Consider the following 19,793-nt stretch of genomic DNA (forward strand, 5'->3'; position numbering starts at 1 on the left):
ACATTCCAACCAAAGCGGGAGAGGCGCTAGAACTCCCAGACTATCAGGCAAACCGGCCCGCAGGGGCAGAAGCGCTCACAACCCAAGTTTTACGGAATGAGCCAACTTGGGACTACAACACCACTGACGGGATCTGGTGTTTAAATTTGTTCAAAAAGGCCATATTAGGCGGAATAAAAGCTGCTGGTCAGCGCATTGTCAATTGGACCAAAGTCCAATCCGTCCTACAAGGACCAAAGGAACATCCCTCGGACTATTATACCAGGCTTGTATCCGCTATTAAAACATGGGGAGGAATAGACCCGGATAACTCCCAGCATGAAGTCATTGTAAAGGGCTTCTTCAAAGATCAAGCCAACCCAGATATTAGAAAAGCTCTCAACCTCCAAATTGGCTATGAAGGGAAAAGTATAAGTGAGATTCTGTCGATAGCCAAGTCTGTCTATAACACGCAGGATGAGAGAAAGTGGAAAGAATCTAGGCAAGAGAGCGAACATGTGCTGGCCCTGAGCATGGAACCCAACCCCTACCAGGGTAGGGGTACCGGGAGAAGAAGAGGGTCCCAGGGAGGAGGACCCCCTAGCGCACTCAGACCATGGGGCCCCACTACAGGAGGATGCTATAATTGCCAAGAAGAAGGGCACATAAAAAAGTTCTGCCCATACCTCAACACAGGAGCCTATGGAGGACAGGAATTCAGGTCTCCTTATGAGAGAAATAACAGCTATGCCCCTTTCCCAACCCATCCTGATACAACCCAGGGATATGGGGGCCAACCTACTGCATCCTATGGTCCGCAAGCACCTCCACTCCCACCACCCCAGAACCACCGGCCCCAACAGAACATGAGATCTCAAATGGCCACCTTAAATCCACCCAACTCCCATTGGACCAACGCTACTGCTCCACCCATGCACCCACCAGAATACCCACCTCCTCCTCGCGACATAATGATGTGAGATGGAGAGCCCTATTGACAATTAAGAGGGGATCCCACCCAAACCCAAGCCATCTGCCCCGTCCTTGCGCTATCACCGGAAGACCCCATTTGCACGATTGAAATCGACGGGCATCCCTATGAACGTTTACTAGATACGGGAGCCACGTATTCAACTTTAGCAAATAGCCACCTGGAACCTGGATCAGAGACCAGAAAGGTCATGGGGCTGGATGGGATACCCCACACTTGTCCGCTCTTCCACCCAGCTGAGGTCAGTCCCTTGCTGGCGGAACACACCTTACTCAGCCTAGTAAACCTCCTTGGCAGAGACTTACTTTGCAAATTAAATGCCACAATAAAGTGTTCAGGAGATGGCATATATCTATACATGCCTGAAGAGTCCGTCCCCACCTTCCAAGGAATAGTGCAAGATGCTAAATTGGAATGCCAATTTCCGGACCTCCCTCCTGATCTAGAGAATGAAATGCCTTCCTTGGCTATGGGGTACTGAGTCCACTTCAGTAGGACTTCTAAAATTGGCTACCCTGGTTAAGATTACTTACAGAACAGACCTTCCTTTCCCTTGCACTAAACAATACCCTTTACCAAAGGAAGCCATAGAAGGATTGACGCCTATGATTGAGGATTTCCTTGAAAAGGGGATCCTGGTTCCTTGCGCGTCACCCTGTAACACCCCCGTACTCCCCATCAAAAAACCTTTGGGGGAAGGGGCCCCAGTTTGTTACCGTTTTGTTCAGGACCTGAGACTCGTCAACCAATTTGTGATACCACACCACCCAGTGGTGGGCAACCCAAATTTCCTTCTAAATGCAATCCTGGCAAGAACTACATGGTACAGAGCTACAGATCTATGCTCTGCATTCTTCAGTATCCCTCTAGCCCCTGAGAGTCAATTCCTCTTCGCCTTCACCTGGGGACCTAGTCAACTAACCTGGACCAGACTACCCCAGGGTTATGCGGAATCGCCCGCTATATTTTCTGCAATATTACACCAGGATTTACAGGATGTACATCTGCCTGGTCTACCTATCTGCTGTATGTAGATGACATTTTAATATGTTCTACTAGCGAGGAAGCGTGTAAATTAGACACAGAACACCTCCTTCTCGAGCTAGCATATAAAGGACATGAGGTGTCCCCTAAGAAGCTGCAATACTGCAAGCAGGAAGTAAAATACCTCGGACATATCCTGGGGATAGGCACCCGAAGCCTAACAACTGACAGAATAGAAGCAGTCACCAAAATTCCCCTCCTCAAAACAAAGAGACAATTGCCAGGCTTCCTTGGTATGGCAGGCTTCTGCCGAGCTTGGATTCCCGGCTACAGCGAAATAACTAAACCCCAGTCCACTATGACCCGCCAAGATCATCCTGATGAACTGGTTTGGGGAGAGGAAGCCTATCACACCTTTGAACGCCTTAAGAGGGAATTACGATCTGCCCCCGCCTTGGGCCTCCCGGACTATCGCATCCCTTTCAACCTATTCATTCATGAACAAATGGGGGTAGCCTCAGGAGTTCTTACCCAGCCCTTCCGAGATCAAGAAAGGCCAGTGGCATATTACAGTCTACAACTCAATACTGCAAAGGGAGCAGTGAGTTGCTTGAGAGCCATTGCTGCCGCTGCACTCCTCCTTCAAAAGGCTCAAGAGACAGTGTTGGGACATAAGATCACAATCCATGTTCCCCACGCGGTCTCAAGCCTTCTAACTCTAAGGGGCTGCCACCACTTCTTGAACCCACGTCTAAACCATTATGAAGCCCTCCTGTTAACTCCATCCAATGTCACTATTAAATGGGTCAACTCCCTAAACCCAGCAACCCTACTACCCCTCCCAGATGATGGCACCCTGCACCATGATTGTACAAAGATAGTCTGCCAAGCTGAGAAACCCCGAGAAGATTTAGACCACCTCCCTCTAGAAAACCCTGATCTAATACTCTACACAGACGGCAATTCCAAAGTCATAAACGGGGAAAGGAAGACTGGATATGCCGTAGTCTCTGACTTCGAAGTCTTAGAAGCCAACCCTATAAACCCTCAATATAGTGCCCAGATGGCAGAGTTAATTGCCCTCATAAGGGCTTGTGAGCTTAGTGAAGGAAGAAGGACAACCATTTACACTGACAGCAAATATTGCTTCGGACTAGTACACACAACTAGTACACACAACTGGCCAGATATGGCTCCAAAGGGGCTTCCTGACCGCAGCTGGTTCTCAGATCTCCCACGCAGCCCTAGTGGAAAGGTTACTAACAGCCATCCACATGCCCAAAGCAATAGCCGTCGTCCATTGCAAAGCACATACAAAGGGGAGGGACTCAGTCTCCAAAGGTAACAGGCAAGCCGATAGGGCAGCCCAAATGGCCTCACTACACCCCCCAGAGGATGAGACTGAGTTCCTTTTTTTAAAAAAAAGATATTTATTAGAGTTTAAGAATTACAAAAAAGAAAGAAATACAAGCAATGAACAGTTACAAAACCTCAAAAACAAAAGAAAATACAATAAAACAAAACATCAATACATCAAAACATTAAAAAAGAAAAAACAGAAACATTTAAAAAACACAAACCTTTTAAAAAAATAGAAGGGAAAAAAACAAAAAAACAAAAAAAGACCCCGTATTTTCATATCCTTATCTTTCATTTGCTTATTTCCTCGACTTCCTCACACCTCCTTTTTTGTATTCTAGTTCAATTACCGTATTTTTTGCTCTATAAGACTCACTTTTTCCCTCCTAAAAAGTAAGGGGAAATGTGTGTGCATCTTATGGAGCGAATGCAGGCTGCGCAGCTATCCCAGAAGCCAGAACAGCAAGAGGGATCACTGCTTTCCCTCTTGTTGTTCTGGCTTCTGGGATTCAGAATTCCCCCCCCCCCCCGCCTTGTTTTCCTCCTCCAAAAACTAGGTGCGTCTTATGGTCTGGTGCGTCTTATAGAGCGAAAAATACGGTAATTGTTCCAGCAAATCCTTTCCCTCTTTCTCAAATTTAGTTCCATAATTTATCTTAACGCAATTTAACCTTAGGTTTTGCACCTTTACCCATTGTCAATCTATTCATACTTAATTCTTTATAACATTTCTGCTAAAGTCATATAACTTCTTTCCAGCATCCTTCTAACATTCATTAATTTTACAATATTTCTGTAAATATACTTTAAATTTTTTCCAATCTTCTTCCACCGACTCGTCTCCCTGGTCTCGGATTCTGCCAGTCATTTCCGCCAGTTCCATGTAGTCCATCAGCTTCATCTGCCATTCTTCCCTGGTAGGTAGATCTTGTGTCTTCCAGTGCTTTGCGATAAGTATTCTTACTGCTGTTGTGGCATACATGAAAAAAATTCTATCCTTCTTTGGCACCAATTGGCCTACCATGCCCAGGAGAAAGGCCTCTGGTTTCTTTAGAAAGGTATATTTAAATACCTTTTTTATTTCATTATAAATCATCTCCCAGAAAGCCTTAATCCTTGGGCACGTCCACCAAAGGTGAAAGAATGTGCCTTCAGTTTCTTTACATTTCCAACATTTATTATCGGGCAAATGATAGATTTTTGCAAGCTTGACTGGGGTCATGTACCACCTGTATATCATTTTCATAATATTCTCTCTTAAAGCATTGCCGTAAACTTCATACCTGTGGTCCATAACTGTTCCCAGTCAGCAAACATAATATTGTGTCCAACATCTTGTGCCCATTTAGTCATAACAGATTTCACCGTTTCATCCTGAGTATTCCATTTCAACAGCAAGTTATACATTCTTGACAAATTTTTAGTTTTGGGTTCTAACAGTTCTGTTTCTAATTTTGATTTTTCCACCTGGAAGTCAATTTTCTTATCCAGATTATATGCCTCCATTATCTGGTAATAATGAAGCCAATCTCTCACTTTATTTTTTAATTTCTCGAAACTCTGCAATTTCAATTTGTCTCCTTCTTGTTCCAAAATTTCCCAATATTTCGGCCATTTGGCCTCCATATTGAGCCTTTTCAGAGCTTTCGCTTCCATTGGTGACAACCACCTTGGGGTTTTATTTTCCAATAAATCCTTGTATCTTGTCCAAACATTAAACAGTGCTTTCCTAACAATATGGTTTTTAAATGCTTTATGTGCTTTGACCTTATCATACCATAAATATGCATGCCATCCAAATACATTGTTAAAACCTTCTAAGTCCAAGATGTCTGTATTTTCAAGAAGTAGCCATTCTTTCAGCCAGCAAAAAGCTGCTGATTCATAATAAAGTTTAAAGTCTGGCAGGGCAAATCCACCTCTTTCCTTTGCATCAGTTAATATCTTAAATTTTATTCTAGGCTTCTTGCCCTGCCAGACAAATCTAGAAATATCTCTCTGCCACTTCTTGAAACAGTCCATCTTGTCCACAATTTGCAGTGTCTGAAACAAAAACAACATTCTAGGCAATACATTCATTTTTATCGCAGCAATACGGCCCAGCAGTGAAAGCTTCAAATTTGACCAGATTTCTAAATCTTTCTTCACTTCGATCCAACATTTTTCATAATTATCTTTAAATAAGTTCCCGTTTTTGGCTGTCATATTAATCCCCAAGTATTTCACTTTCTTTACCACCGTCAATCCTGTCTCATTCTGAAACCTATCTCTTTCACTCGGTGTTAAATTTTTCTCTAAAACCTTAGTTTTTAACTTGTTCAATTTAAAACCTGCCACTTGACCAAATTCTTGAATTAATTCTAAAACTCTTTTAGTGCTAGATTCTGGCTCCTGTAACGTCAATACTAAGTCATCTGCAAATGCTCTCATGAAAGTTGATTTTGCTCCTTCTCAACAGTTCAACCAGATCTCTGAAGTTAAATCTCAAATCTAAAAGATATTTGGGGATATCTTTAAATATCTCCACTCTAAATTGGTGTATTGCCAAGGCCTCCTCATAATGCCAACTCAAGATTTTATCCCTCTCTTCTTTGGATCGGAGTGTAATCAAACAGTCTCTTATTCTGTTCTCCTCCTTCTTCCCTTCTTCCAAGACTAAAGGCTCTCACAATTTTAAACTCCTCTTTTTGCAAATCCCGGTTCCAATAGGCTGCAAATTCCTCTGTAAGATAGTCTATCAAAGAGTCTTTTTCTAGTTCAGGTACTCCCCGAATTCTCAAATTTGTCTGTTTCTCCTTGAGCTCAAACATAGAAAGCATCAGCTTCTGGTCTTGTACTTGTTTCCACACATCTGGGACCTCTATTTCCAGTTGTGCTACCTTCGCTTCAACAGTAACAATCTTTTCCTTAGCTTCCTCTGCAGTCTGTCTAGTTGAGTTAGACTCCTTAACTAATGTCTCTATAGCTTCTGTATTAGAGTTAACCCTTTGTTCCAAGCTTTTTATGCTTTGTGTATTTTGGTCCAATTTTTGTGAGTTTTGGTCCAATTTTTTATTCATTTGTTCCAAGGAATTGTTAATTTTACTCAAAACAAGTGCCCAATCTTCTTCCGAAGGCATTCCTCCTTTTGGTTTAGTATACATTGACACAGCTGCAGAGGGAGCAGGAGGGCCAGATGTAGAAGCTCTCCGAAAAGTCCTCCCAGACCTTGTTGTCTTTTCTTGTAAAGAAGGATCTATTTTTTCTTTCCCATCTGCCATAACACTCAAGGCCCTCAAGGTCAGGTAGAGTCCCAGAGTTTTATCTTTAAAACTGGAAAATTCCACTCCTTGTAGCAGTTTCAAAGTCCTCCTCTAGAGGGAAATAGTTATTGTTTATCTTGTATTAGTCCAAAGTATCCTTTTTCTTTTTCTTTTTTTTGAATTACAATAGCAAGTTGTGCCAATATAATTAGTATCAAGCCTTAACTTTAGTTCAGAAAGAAATAGTTGAAACTTTTAAACCAGGAGAAAATAGTTGAAACAAAGTTTCACTCACTGACAGTCAAATAGTCTATTCACAGTCAATGCGGAGCTCCACAGTGCAGCGATTTTAGTGGCTGCCGTTCCCAGGTTCCGAGTGGTGAAAAGTTAACTTTTCCCTCTTTTTCTGCAGGCAAATAATGTCCACGAGTCCTCCCCCTTTTCCCCTGCTTCCAAGGGGGGGGGGTCGCTATTTTTATACTGGAAATTTAAACATCAGACTTTTCAGGCTTTAGTTTAAACCTCTTTGCTTCCAACTATTTACAAAAAGAGGAAGGCGGACTTCCTGTTTTGCGCCTCCCCCGTTTGTAGCCTAATTCAGCTTTTAAAGATCCAATTTCTTCACTTTAGTCACAGGTAATTACTTTAAATCCGAATGTCCACAGGAAAAAGTCAGCGCTCCCCGGCAATGGCTGTGCGGCTTCACTCCGTGAAAGTAGCAGTCAGTTCGCAGCACCACGCAGCTCACCCCACTTCGCTCCAGAGCCCCTAAATGGGATTCCCCGTGAGTGGGGGGGCGCTCCTGGTGCCCTGCCGAACCCCCACGTTCCCAGGCTTCCTCCACCTGGAATTTCTAGCGGGTCCCCACCTTCGCCATGGCGGGCGACCCAGTTTTCACGGAGCCGGTTCCTCCGCTTAGAGAAACTCTGCCATTCGCCGCTGGCGCTGACCCGGAAGTGCAGGATGAGACTGAGTTCCAAGGTATACAACTCCCTGCCGACATTGACTTCAAACAAATGTACCAATCGGCCACTGAAGAGGAAAAAACAATGTGGGAATCCATGGGCGCCAACAAAACGGATGGCGTCTGGCTCCTCCCAGACGGCAAAACCGTCATGCCAAAAGCCTGGACTCCAAAATTTGTGAGGGTCCTCCACCCACAGACTCATTGGGGAAAGGGAAGACTAATAGACCATGTCCAAAGGTGCTGGTATGCTCCAGGGATAGCGGCTGCAGCCACAGCAGCCTCAAAGAATTGCATAACATGCCAAAACGTCAACCCCAAACGGGAGCCTAAAAGACCCCCAGGAGCCAGGCCTTGGGCTTTTGTTCCCTTTGAGAGTTTACAGCTGGATTTCATCGACTTACCCCAGTGTCAGGGGTTCAAACATGCCCTAATCATAGTGGACAAATTCTCCTCCTGGGTGGAGGGATTCCCTTGCAAGAAGGCAACCGCTTCAGTACTTGCCAGGGCCCTTTTACAAGATATCATTCCCCGGTATGGAGTACCCCGTCGACTGGACAGTGACAGGGGAACCCAATTTACTGCGGAGGTAGTCCAACAGGTGGCCCGAGCTCCAAAGTGGGAACTCCATACACCCTACCACCCAGCCTCATCAGGACAAGTAGAGTGCATGAATCAAGAGGTAAAGGTACAACTAGGGAAACTTTGTAGTACCACCGGACTAAAATGGGTAAATGCGCTCCCACTAGTTCTCCATAATATTCGGAGTGCCCCCACTGGACCGTTAAAACTGTCCCCCTTTGAACTTCTGTTTGGGAGACCCCCTCCCCCTGTTTATAACACTTTATTTCCCCTCTTGGAACTTGAGGTGGGGGAAGCAGAACTTACTAATTATGTCATTCAGCTCCAAAAACAGCTACAACATCTCCACAAGTATGCTGCCATAGAGGGACAGAATCTACCAATCAACGTCCCAGCACACTCCTTCCACCCGGGGGACTGGATCCTGGTTAAAGTGTACCAGAAGCTGCCCCTTCAACCTGCCTGGGAGGGCCCGTACCAAGTACTTCTAACCTCGCCTACAGCTGTGAAGGTGGGAGAAAAGAACGCCTGACTACATCACACTAGGTGCAAGGCAACACCACCGCCCCAGGAGGCGAGGGAGGGCCAGGGAGAGGACTACATCTTTGATGCCCCGCCTCCCGCCGCAACCTCCTACATCAATGAGGACGAGGACCAACAGACCAGACCAGATCGGGGTCAGGATCGGGCCCAACAGACCGGACCAGATCAGGGTCAGGATCGAGCCCAACAGACTGGACCAGATACCACCTCCAAGCCCATCTGGACCTCCAAAGTTGTCCTGGACACAACTGCCATTAAACTACGCCTCAAATGTGTTTGACAGCTCAACTGACAGCTCCACTGACAGCTCATTGCTTCATCATTTTCCTTCAGTGCTCCGTTTGACAGCTCAACTGACAGCTCCACTGACAGCTCATTGCTTCATCATTTTCCTTCAGCACTCCGTTTGACAGCTCAGCTGACAGCTCCACTGACAGCTCATCGCTTAGTCGCTTTCCTTCAACGCTCCGTTTGACAGCTCAACTGACAGCTCCTCTGACAGCTCACCGCTTCATCGCTCAACTCCTTGTTTCCGAGCGCCAACCCAGCCATCCGTTCATCCGGTTTACTACCCCGTTGCTGAACATGGAATTATTCCCCACCCTTTTTATCCTCTCCTCCCTGACCAGGATCTCTGCTTTCGCGTCGAGCCACTGCACTGGACTACAAACAAACTACCATTTCTTGGACTTTCACAGTATCGAATCTGGGGGGAAATCCAACCCTGACTGAATGGGGGACTTTGACTTCTGTCTCCCTGAGTCACTGACTCTGTTGCACCATTCATTAGTACCCAGACTTACCAATAACTAGTACTGGGAACTCTTTATATGAGACCAAAATCTCCAACGTATAGGGTCAGCCGTCCTCACTCTCAACCATCAGTATTACTCTCTGAGATGCAACAATGGGACTTACCTACTTTATGGCCAAGGAGAGATCTCTAGAAATCCGAACTGGACCGAAATCGAAGCAGGAGGGGCTACACACGTGTACACAGACTCACACCACCCTTCCGAAAATTTGATCTTTGGTTTCCAATGCCTTTTTATGACCCCTGAGCAACGAAAACCCTAACTACAAGGACTCCGCCTAAGGCGATTCTGTTGCCTATTGAACCTTGGACTCACTCACGACTGTAGAGGGGCAGAGTACCTGGAGGGTTGGCACCATCCTATACACCCCTCCCACACCTCTGTGTGGGACAACACCGGTCCTTTGAGATGTAGCGGGATTGCTAAGGACAGACGGCTCCTGAATACCACTGACCCACTATACCCGGTTGGCATCGCGCCCCGGCAGCTTGGCACAGACCTCTCCTTCCTGGGAGAAGATCTCCTTTCATCCTGGGAGCAGAACTCTTACATCCAACTTCTTAGCCAGGTGGCTAAAGAAACTCCCTACCTGAACTGTTGGATCTGTGCCCACGCACCCAGCCACCTCCAGCAAAGTCTTCCGCTAGTTCCAGTAGCCATAACACTGGAGCAATACCATTCCAGAGATGTTGCCTCCTGGAACTTAACCGCTTTAAACCTTACCCACCAATATCTGTACCTCACAGGTCCCACCAAGGGACCCCTCTGTCACTGCTTCACCGGAGAAGGGACCTCTATCAGAACTAGCACCTGCAATGTCAACCTCGAGATTCTAGCCACAGGACAAGTGACTGTCACTAACCCAACGCGTTCCCAGACCTTTCCAAACCTCACCCTCGCCTGGTCCATCGCAATCGGCCACCAACCCACTTGGAAGCCACAACACTTGGACCTTATGTGATTGCAGACCTTTGCATCTGGCAGAATGGAATCGTTCCTCAGTGGCTTGTTCTGGGTGTGCGGACACTGGGCATACGCCTGGATAAGCCCACACATGTCTGGGTCCTGCTTTGTCGGATACATTGTCCCTGGGATTAGGGTCACCCCGCATCTACCCCCCGGGAGACAGAGGAATAAAAGGGAACCAAAGGACCTGTCAGATCTCTCCGACATCGCTGCCAATGGAGAGACTGTGGCTCGGGCACTGTTCCCTGCTTACGGAGCTGGATCTAACCACGTTGATATTCTCAGACTCACCGACATCCTCCTGAAGTTCACGCAAGAAGCCACTCAGCCACTAATTTTAAAATAATTATAGTTGATTAATGGTGCTGTGACATGCTACAGAGATGTATATAAATGCCCCCCCCCAGCTGATTTCGCAACACCGCAGTCCCAAAGTGCTTAGAATCCAAAGTACATAAATCACCAGGAGCTGCCTTTAGGTTAGAGCACATCTTAAAAAAAATTATGAAGAGCACCACCTTCTCCCTCCTTAATGCCCTCCCCACTCTCACTTTCTCTGCATTTAAATAAAGTCTTCACAAGCACGACTTCCACTGAAGATTCTTCTTGCTATAATTCAGACACAGCAACACCAAATCATAATCAGAAGAAAATAAAATACAGTTGCAAGGCCAGGCAGTGTTGATGGCACCTGGGAGACTGATGGGTAGGAGCTGATAGAGGAGCCAGCAGTATCAGACTCAACTCTGTTTATTACCATAATAAAATGGTAATGAAGGCTGAGGGTGCAAATTCAAAATGGAGCCAGATGGATAAACAAGTGCATAGGCACAGTGGCAGAGATTCATGCTCCGGCACTGAGGGCAGAGAGCAGGCAGGGGCAGGGCTGGCACGCGTCCTGGGGGCGCGGTATGCCACCTGTGGGGGTGGGGCGCCCAGTGTGGGCGGGGGGGGCAACCACGATGGAACCCCACTGGGATTGCTCTGCCGGAGGCGGTGCGCTCCCCCCGTCCCCTCTTCCTCCACAGTGCATAGGCAGCACATGACTCTGCCTCTGGAACAGAAGCATTGCTTGTAGCCATCTCTGATAATACACTTTCATGATCCTTGTATGATTTTGCTATCCTCTTGGACTACTGTTGTGCTGAATATTTAGCCCACATTTTAATTTTAAGGGAGCCAAGGGGTGGCTGTGAGAGTCCCTTCTCTCATTCTAAAATTATCACCCCAGGGATTTGCATTCTGCAGCTTTCCTAGGCAACCACTCTTCAAAGCCCAGGGAAAGCCACAATAAGGGAACTCCTACTAGGAGGCATATTCAGATCAGGAAGTGTGCGCAGCCCGGGAGGCTGAGGGGTGTTGAGGAAATCATAGCATTGTAAAGTTGGAAGGGCCACCCCAAGGGTCATCTAGTCCAACCCCCTGCAATACAGGAATCTCAACTGAAGTATCCATGCCAGATGGCCATCCAACCTCTGTTTAAAACCCTCCAAGGAGTCTGTTCCACTGTTAAATGGCTCTTATCTTCAGAACGTTCTTCCCAGTTTAATCAGAATGTCTTCTTTTGTTATTTGAATCTGTTGGTTTGGGTACCACTCTCTGGAGCAGCAAAAAACAGGCTTGTTTCCATGAGGCAGCCCTCTACAATTCTATGGTTCTATGTAAGATAGCAAGTGGCTTAACATTTTGCCAACTCTGCAGTGGGTGGCACACCCTGCTTGCTGGCTCAGACAGAACACATATTGGAGGGTCTTGCACTTTCTCTGGCTCTCCTCCCACTCCAGGGATCTCCAAGAGCAGGCCTTGTGCAAGACCAGCATTATATGAAAACAGCAGCCTCTCAAGCAGAGAGGCTGAACTGAGATCCATTGACTTTCTGTAATGCTCCTAGAAGGATAGGCTAAAAGGGGGCAGGGAATTCAGACAAATGAGCCCAGGCAGATGGCTTGATTTTCTGAAATGCTGCACCATGCAGCCTACAAAGCAGAGATGAGAGACAGGGACATCTCCATCATCTCCTTTCTCAGGCTGCAGCAGATGGATCCAGCACAGCAGTCTCCTTGTAGAACCACCCAGCCCAAAATGCCACCTTTGCCAGCCGTTAGTCTTACCTTTGCAAGCCCCTGCAGCACCCAGGTGGTAGATGGCGGCCAAAACTCGCCAGATGGCCTTCTGCTCCTCCACCACAATTCCCAGGATCTCCATGGCAGCCTGGAGCTGAGCAAATGCAGCTGAGGCCTTCTGCTTCTCTTCAGCCTGCAAGGAGAGAAAGGAACAGCCAGGTCTATGGCATGAGGGCATGGGTTGGGACCAGAGATACCAAGGTGCCTTCAGAAAGAACGGCAGCATTCAAAGCACCCTTAAAAAGAACCCGACAGGGCCAGAACCTCTCCAAAATACATCACCTACATTGATTATTCTTAAACCAGCATGTGAACATAGGAAACTAAGAAAAACCTGCTGGGTCAGGCCAATGACCCATCTAATTCAGGATCCTGCTCCCACAGTGAATGCCCCAAAGGGAAACCCATAAGCAGGACCCAAGCTCAAGAGCCCTCCCCTCCCCTCCTGCAGCTTCCAGACCCAGGTTGGCGAAGGTTCCAGTAGAAGGAACCCCCAAGCTACAGAACTGAATGAGAGATAGTGCCTAGGTTACTTCCCTTGTAAGGATGGTGGAATCTTTCAGTTTCAGTTTCTTAAGTCACAGGCAAAAATACATCATAAATAAGACATTGTGGGGGCCAGGCTTCTGCTGAGGGGGAGCAGAACCTCAGATAATTGAGTACTTTCAATGCTTTTCAATAATATTTGTGGATCTGCCCCTCCTTGGCTATACCCATGTCTTAAGTTTAGCTCTCCTCATTTCCATGTCACCTTAAAAATATTTTGCCACATTCCCACATCAGTTTGCAATTAAAAGAAAAAATCACCAGCATTTTTAGTGCAAATTTCTCATAACATGCACATAGTTTGTATGTATAACTTGCCTAATGTATTTTTGTAAAACAATTTAAATTAATGTAATACATTTCTGTATGTTATTTCCCTAATACATGCATTTCTGGACACATGGCTTGACTGGAGGACAACCTTGCAAAATTCAGCAAGTGTGGATTTCAAACAATGGCTGCACTTCAGTACTCATTTTGTTTTGGGAAGTGCAAATTAAGTAGGTTTGCCTTTAAATGCAAATTGAATCACATTTCTCCTCCATCCCTAGTCCCTTGTTGTGTTTGAGTGTGATCAACAGACAGAATTCAGTATGGCTGGGCTAAGCAGTTGGGAGGAGGTGCAATTCCTTATTCCTCCTCCCAATAAAAACATTACAAGTGGCAAGACTATCGGTATTTGGGGAGACAAAATATTCTCATTACTAAATACGCTAGCTTTGTGTTCTCCTGGGGAGGTGGTGGTGGTGTCAAAGGCTGCCCCTGTCAGGAGCAACCATGACTCTTCTGCACATGGTTGTGTGGAGGCAAACATGACCCCTCCAAGGCACCTACAATATATGGGTCTCCTCTTTTGCCTTATCCACTTTTCTGAGGAAAGGCTTTCTGAGGAAAGGGGGAGCCATTAAGATTCCAAACAGAAAACTGGATAAAATAAAGGAACCAATGAGCTAAAACCTGGCATCATTCATACAAGAGAAAAGGTTTGTGCATTTTCAGAAGATGTGCATAAAAGTTGAAAACCTGGAGGCAGAGATGACCCTACTTCAGAGCAGTAGATGGAAGTAGGGCTTCCATTTGATGAGCACCTACAGCTCTTGACCACAGACAAAGTTGCTGAAAGAGCACAGGGTGGTTAATCCTGCCATGTCTCTCCCACACTGGACATGACTGGGGTCATTCCCCAGCACTGGGCAGCTTTTTCTAATTTCAGAAAAGGTTCTCCGTTGCATCTCTGCATGATTGATTGTTGTTGAATTCCGTACTTCCAAGCAGTCTCTGCTAGGATGATTAATTCTAACTCTGGCAATTCTCTGCGTTGTGATTACTGACTCAGATACATGGCCAGAATCACCAGTCCTCCTCCAGTGAGGTTGCCTGACGCCTCTCTGTATGTCATAGCTCTGTGCTTCTTTCTACCCATTCAGAATGGATGAGTGACCGACAGGTGAGTGACTCTGACAGTCACAGGTGAGTGACAGAAACCCAAGGAAGGGGCTTCTCCAAGGCTGAGTAATTCCTACTTAAATGTATTTGAAAAGTAAACCTTTCAATAGTGTTTCCAGTTCTAATTAAGCCATGCTCTTGGCTACCAAACATTTGAGACTTGAGATCTTGAAGCTTTCAAAGGGGAGTGTGTTTGGCTCAAAGCAACTTTCTGAAACACTAGACAGAAGGGCTGAGCATCCGCTGAGGACGGCAGAAAATCCCATTAACCAGCAAGTCCCAGAACTCTTTCAGACATCTAAGGGCCCCTCCCCATTCAACTTCAACAGACAGCATGTGTCACCAGATCAGAGAACACACAGCAAAGCTCCAATCTGTCACAGTCCTCCTCAGTGCTTCCTTGGAGTAGAGCCTCTGGGTGTGAGGCAGACCATTTCATTGGGAATCCTGTTTTGCTAAGGTTTTTTTTGTGTGTTTATTTTTTTGAGCGCAGTTTATTTTTTGGCTTATATAACGAAAGCGCCGGACAGAACACAGCACACTAGAGAAATGTTATGCTGCGCAATTGGGGACAAGGAGTGCTCTGGACCAAATCCGATCCAGGATTTAAAAATATCCCTCTTTCTTCACCTTCTGAGGATGGCAGTGGCGACCGCCTAGGCTTTGTCTACAAGGTGGGAGCCAATATTACAGTGGGCAGGGGGGTGGGAATTCCCATTTGCATGCAGAAGTTTGCCCCCTAGAAGGGTCTGTAGTGTATGGGGGTCTCTCAATTCGTAGGTGTCATAAATGAGCCAGCCCTCAAGGGAAGTTTGCAGCTCCTAGTGAAGAAAGGAACCAGGAAGAGTGAGGGTTAATTGCAAGACAGGAGGATTATAGCCCATAGCGAACTCCCCCTCCCTTAGGAATGTCAACTGATAGCATTTCGGAAAGTTGGCAGCAGTGCCAGTGCGCCAGTGAAGGATAAAATGCAGGAGCTAGAAACGGAAGCAGCTCAGAGAGCGGGAAAGACCACGGAAGTATACTCTCAGAGAATGAGGAAGGGGTGGGAGCTGACCCCCTTAGCCCACGGTCTAGGCATATGGGGGGGTCTTCAAGACAGAATACGTCACAAGAGGAAGTTAAGCTGTTTCTGGTCTCACGGGAAACACCCTCCTTAGAAGGGACATCTTTGATTTATGAACGGACGGCTGTGATCACCACTCTGGTGAACTTTGTTTTTGCAATAAATCTTTTTTGAAAAAATTAACTACACTCGTTTGTTATCAAGACTCCCTGACAGTGGGGCTGCTGAAGGGACAAGACTTCTGTCAGAATCCTTGGAGAGTCACTGACTGTGACAAATACAGGACAGAATAGAAAACAATGACCATCCTACAGCCCTACTTCTGAGGCAAGATTGACGGCAAGAGGTGAGAGGACTTTTTCCACGGTGGTGCCCTGCCTATGGAACTCCCAGCCTCAGGAGGTCAGGTCATCTTACTTTTTCTTTGCATCACACATGCAGTTGGGGAGAACAAAATCCTTTCTAACTAAATAAAACCTGACCCTGTAGAAGCCAGCTACTTGGATCCAAGCATTTGGTCTTCCACCAACAGAAAGAGGGATGCCACTGGCTGGGAGTGGGAACATTGGAAGCCGCCTTATATGAAGTGAGCCCCTTGACTGGCAGCAACACCTCTCCAGGGTATGCATAGCTATGTACACTCCAGGTTTCTTGGGTAACCAGCCCATAAACAGATGCATTTGACAATGCATATAACTGTATGAATAGGCACATCAAATTATCCTGCAAAGATATCATGCAGGATTTGATTCTAGGAAGGACCAGACACTTCAGGGCCCATGAGCAAAGGCCTGGGACTCTAGCTACCCACTGACAAAGCTCCTGGACCCAGCTGACCAGGGATCAAATCCTGATTCAGCCATGAAGCTCACTAGGTATCCTTGGACCAGTCCCCGCCTCTCAGCCTAGCCTACCTCACAGAGTGGCTGTTGTGAGGATAAAATGGGGGGACCATGTATGCCATCTTGAGTTACTTGGAGCAACAAGTGGAATATGAATGCAATAAACAAACAAATAATAATATGCCTTGAGCCAGTCCTGGCTGGTACTATTCCCCCAAGCACATTGTTCTTTCCCATCCTACCCCACCACCGGTCCTGCCCTCCTTTCTCTCCCATAATCCTCATCCCTTTTTCATTAGAAACGCTAACCAGCATGCCTCACTTTTTGCATCAAAACACAGGCAATACAACAAAGGAGTTCTACCCCCCCAAAGGAAAGCAAGTTCCTTGGGGCAGAGACCTGGTCTCAATGCTACTGAAATTAACCTCCATACTTTGTGCTCAAGGATTCATATAGCAACGGGGTGGGGAGGAGGAAGGCTAATTCAGCTGCCTACCTTCTGACACGGTCTGATGCCAAAGGTGCTGTTCTCCGCCATCTGATGCAAATGCAGCATAGTCCTAGTTGCGGGGGAAACACACACACATTAAAAAATAAATCCCTCACATCAGATGCAGCCGCCTAAAGTGTAATTTTTTTAAAAAAAAAACCTGGCTGCTTGGTCAGATCAAAGACCTCTCGAGTCCAGCACCCCATTCCCAGCAGTGGTCAATTTTGGTGCTTCCGAGGTGGAGAACTGATCCCAGATGGAGAGACAAATCAAGGCAGATCATCCATTGACCTCAAACTTTGGGCATGGTTGTTGTTGTTGTTGTTGTTGTAATATTTATTTCCCCACCTTTTCCCCAGACTGAGACTCAAGGCAGCTTACACAAACTATAACAACACAGATAAAATAAAGCCAAGAGTGTTACTTTTAGGCAAAGAGGATAGCTCTATCCAACAGAGGTTTCTCTCTTTGGGTCTATTCGCCAGTGATTTCTGCTGATCTCTCAAACGTCATTTACTCCAAGAGCAAAGGAGAAACCTCCGGGAATGGAATGCATGGCACTGCCCCTGACTGAGTCATTGTGACCCAAATAACTGAAAATGGCACTTGGGTATAAGAGCACTGGATTCAAGTCCCATGGCGGCCATGGCATTATCCTGGGGGACTCAGTTCTGTCCTTTGTAAAATGGGAACACAAAGCTGACCTTCCTCCCAGAGTTTCTTAAGAGAACACGAATTAAATGATAATGGGTGGTCTGCTCCTGCATAGTTTTCAAGGAAGAGAAGAACAATTTCATTTGCTTTGTTCTTCTGTTGAACTTTTGACTCTGCCTTCCATTCCTCCTGAATTCGGATTTAACTAGAAGTATTTTGGAAAATGAATTCCAGAACCAGAGCATGCATCATCTTGCACAGCTCCAGTTCATTTGCATAAGAACAGAAGAAGAGTCTGGGCTTGGTATTTGAAGCTGCAGCTCAGAATCTGTCCTCACACACAAGGCGTGTGAGGCAGGAAGGAGGCAGAGCCCAGCCACAAGGCCAAGTGAGGCAGAGAACATTCAGGACAAGGGGTCCTGCTCAGCCAACTAAAAACATAAGAACATATGAAGACTCCTGCTGGATCAGGCCAATGGGGGCTCATTTAGTCCAGCATCCTGTTGTCACACTCACCACCCAAGATGCCTGTGGGGAACCAGCAAGCAGGACCCAAGCACAAGAACCCTCTCCCTTACTGTGGTTTCCAGCATCTGCTATTCAGAAGCATAACTGCCCCTGACTGTGGCTAGTAGCCTTCGAGTAGCTTTATCCTTGGTGAATTTGTCTGAGGGTGGATCTACTCACAGGGGGGGAAAGCTGTAAGTCAGAAATTAAATCATTATTAAAAAAAGGAAAAAACCGCTATGAAAAATTGCATAGATTTTTTTTTGCTCTCTGGTGCCATCTGGTATTGCATGTTTATAATGCATTCAAAACATTTTTTTTTTACAAACATAGCTGAGTCCTTGATCTCTTTTAAAGCCATCTGAGTTGATGCATCCTTCCCCTTCTCTGTGCTTCCTATGGAACATGTGTGAAATATGTGTGCATTAATAACTCACAAATAAAAGGCAGTCCAAAACCTTGCTCTATGGGAGGTCTAGAACTCCAACCCCATCCTAAAAAATAATCTCTATACAACTACATATGGTAACATTATTTTAAAAGGGGGCGGAGTCTTTTTATCAATGGGCAATGAACCCACTGATGGCCTAGAGCATGGGTAGGCAAACTAAGGCCTGGGGCCTGGATCCGGCCCAATCGCCTTCTAAATCCGGCCCACGGACAGTCTGGGAATCAGCGTGTTTTACATGAGTAGAATGTGTCCTTTTATTTAAAATGCATTTCTGGAATATTTGTGGGGCCTGCGTGGTGTTTTTACGTGAGTAGAATGTGTGCTTTTATTTAAAATGCATCTCTGGGTTATTTGTGGGGCATAGGAATTCTTTCTTATTTTTTTTCAAAATATACTCCGGTACCCCACAAGGTCTGAGGGACAGTGGACTGGCCCCCTGGTGAAAAAGTCTCCTGACCCCTGGCCTAGAGGCAATGAGCAGGTGGATGGCACACACTCCAAAACCCAAAACGAACATGCAGTATGGAATGAATTAGCCCCACTCTGGAAGCCCATTCTACGATAGCTGTCTGGAAGTATCAGGAGGATCGTCGTGTAGCTGGAGGAGGAGAGGGCGGAGGCTGGAAAATGAATTGTGAGTGGAGGGGCACCCTTCTTCCATCATTGGGACCCCCTGGGGAACTCACCAAACCTGCTGCACCTGGAATTGGGTGTGGAGAGGGCAGCTGGCTGCTGAGTGGGACACACCTGTGGGCAGGAGCCTGATGAGGCTCCCTCCACCTTGGGCCTGCCCATAAAAAGCATACATGGAGGGAGAGACTAGGGCGATGGCAGGAGCTTCTAGGAACCTTCCCCTCTGTGGGAGCTTTCTGAGGAACAGCTGTGAGTTAGTTTAGGCCCTGGGTGCAGGTGCCAGGGCAAGTTGAGCCCTAGGTGAGGCCGAGAGGGGTGGGTATGCCAGGAGCAGGAGGAACTGATATTGGCTTGCATGTATTTAGAATTTTTTGATTTACTGTAACATTTTTATCTACATCTAAGTATTCTTGTAAAGGGACGCGGGTGACGCTGTGGTCTAAACCACAAAGCCTAGGGCTTGCCAATCAGGAGGTCAGCGGTTCAAATCCCCGCGACTGGGTGAGCTCCCGTTGCTCGGTCCCTGCTCCTGCCAACCTAGCAGTTCGAAAGCACATCAAAGTGCAAGTAGATAAATAGGTATCGCTCCAGAGGGAAGGTAAATGGCGT

General features: G+C 46.4%; 1 protein-coding gene across 1 annotated transcript in view; it reads right to left on the reverse strand.

Annotated features, from left to right (window-relative positions):
• MYO18B (myosin XVIIIB) overlaps positions 1 to 19,793 on the reverse strand; it is a 300,711-nt gene that overhangs the window by 212,349 nt on the left and 68,569 nt on the right. Inside the window, exons 12-13 of the mRNA XM_080986568.1 lie at positions 16,946 to 17,009; positions 12,537 to 12,681 (exon numbers count right to left, since the gene is read on the reverse strand). Coding sequence (XP_080842694.1) covers positions 12,537 to 12,681; positions 16,946 to 17,009 — 209 coding nt within the window. The remainder of the gene's footprint in view (positions 1 to 12,536; positions 12,682 to 16,945; positions 17,010 to 19,793) is intronic.

Source organism: Podarcis pityusensis (assembly GCF_964106645.2).
Source record: "Podarcis pityusensis genome assembly, chromosome: 16".
Lineage (NCBI taxonomy): Eukaryota > Metazoa > Chordata > Lepidosauria > Squamata > Lacertidae > Podarcis > Podarcis pityusensis.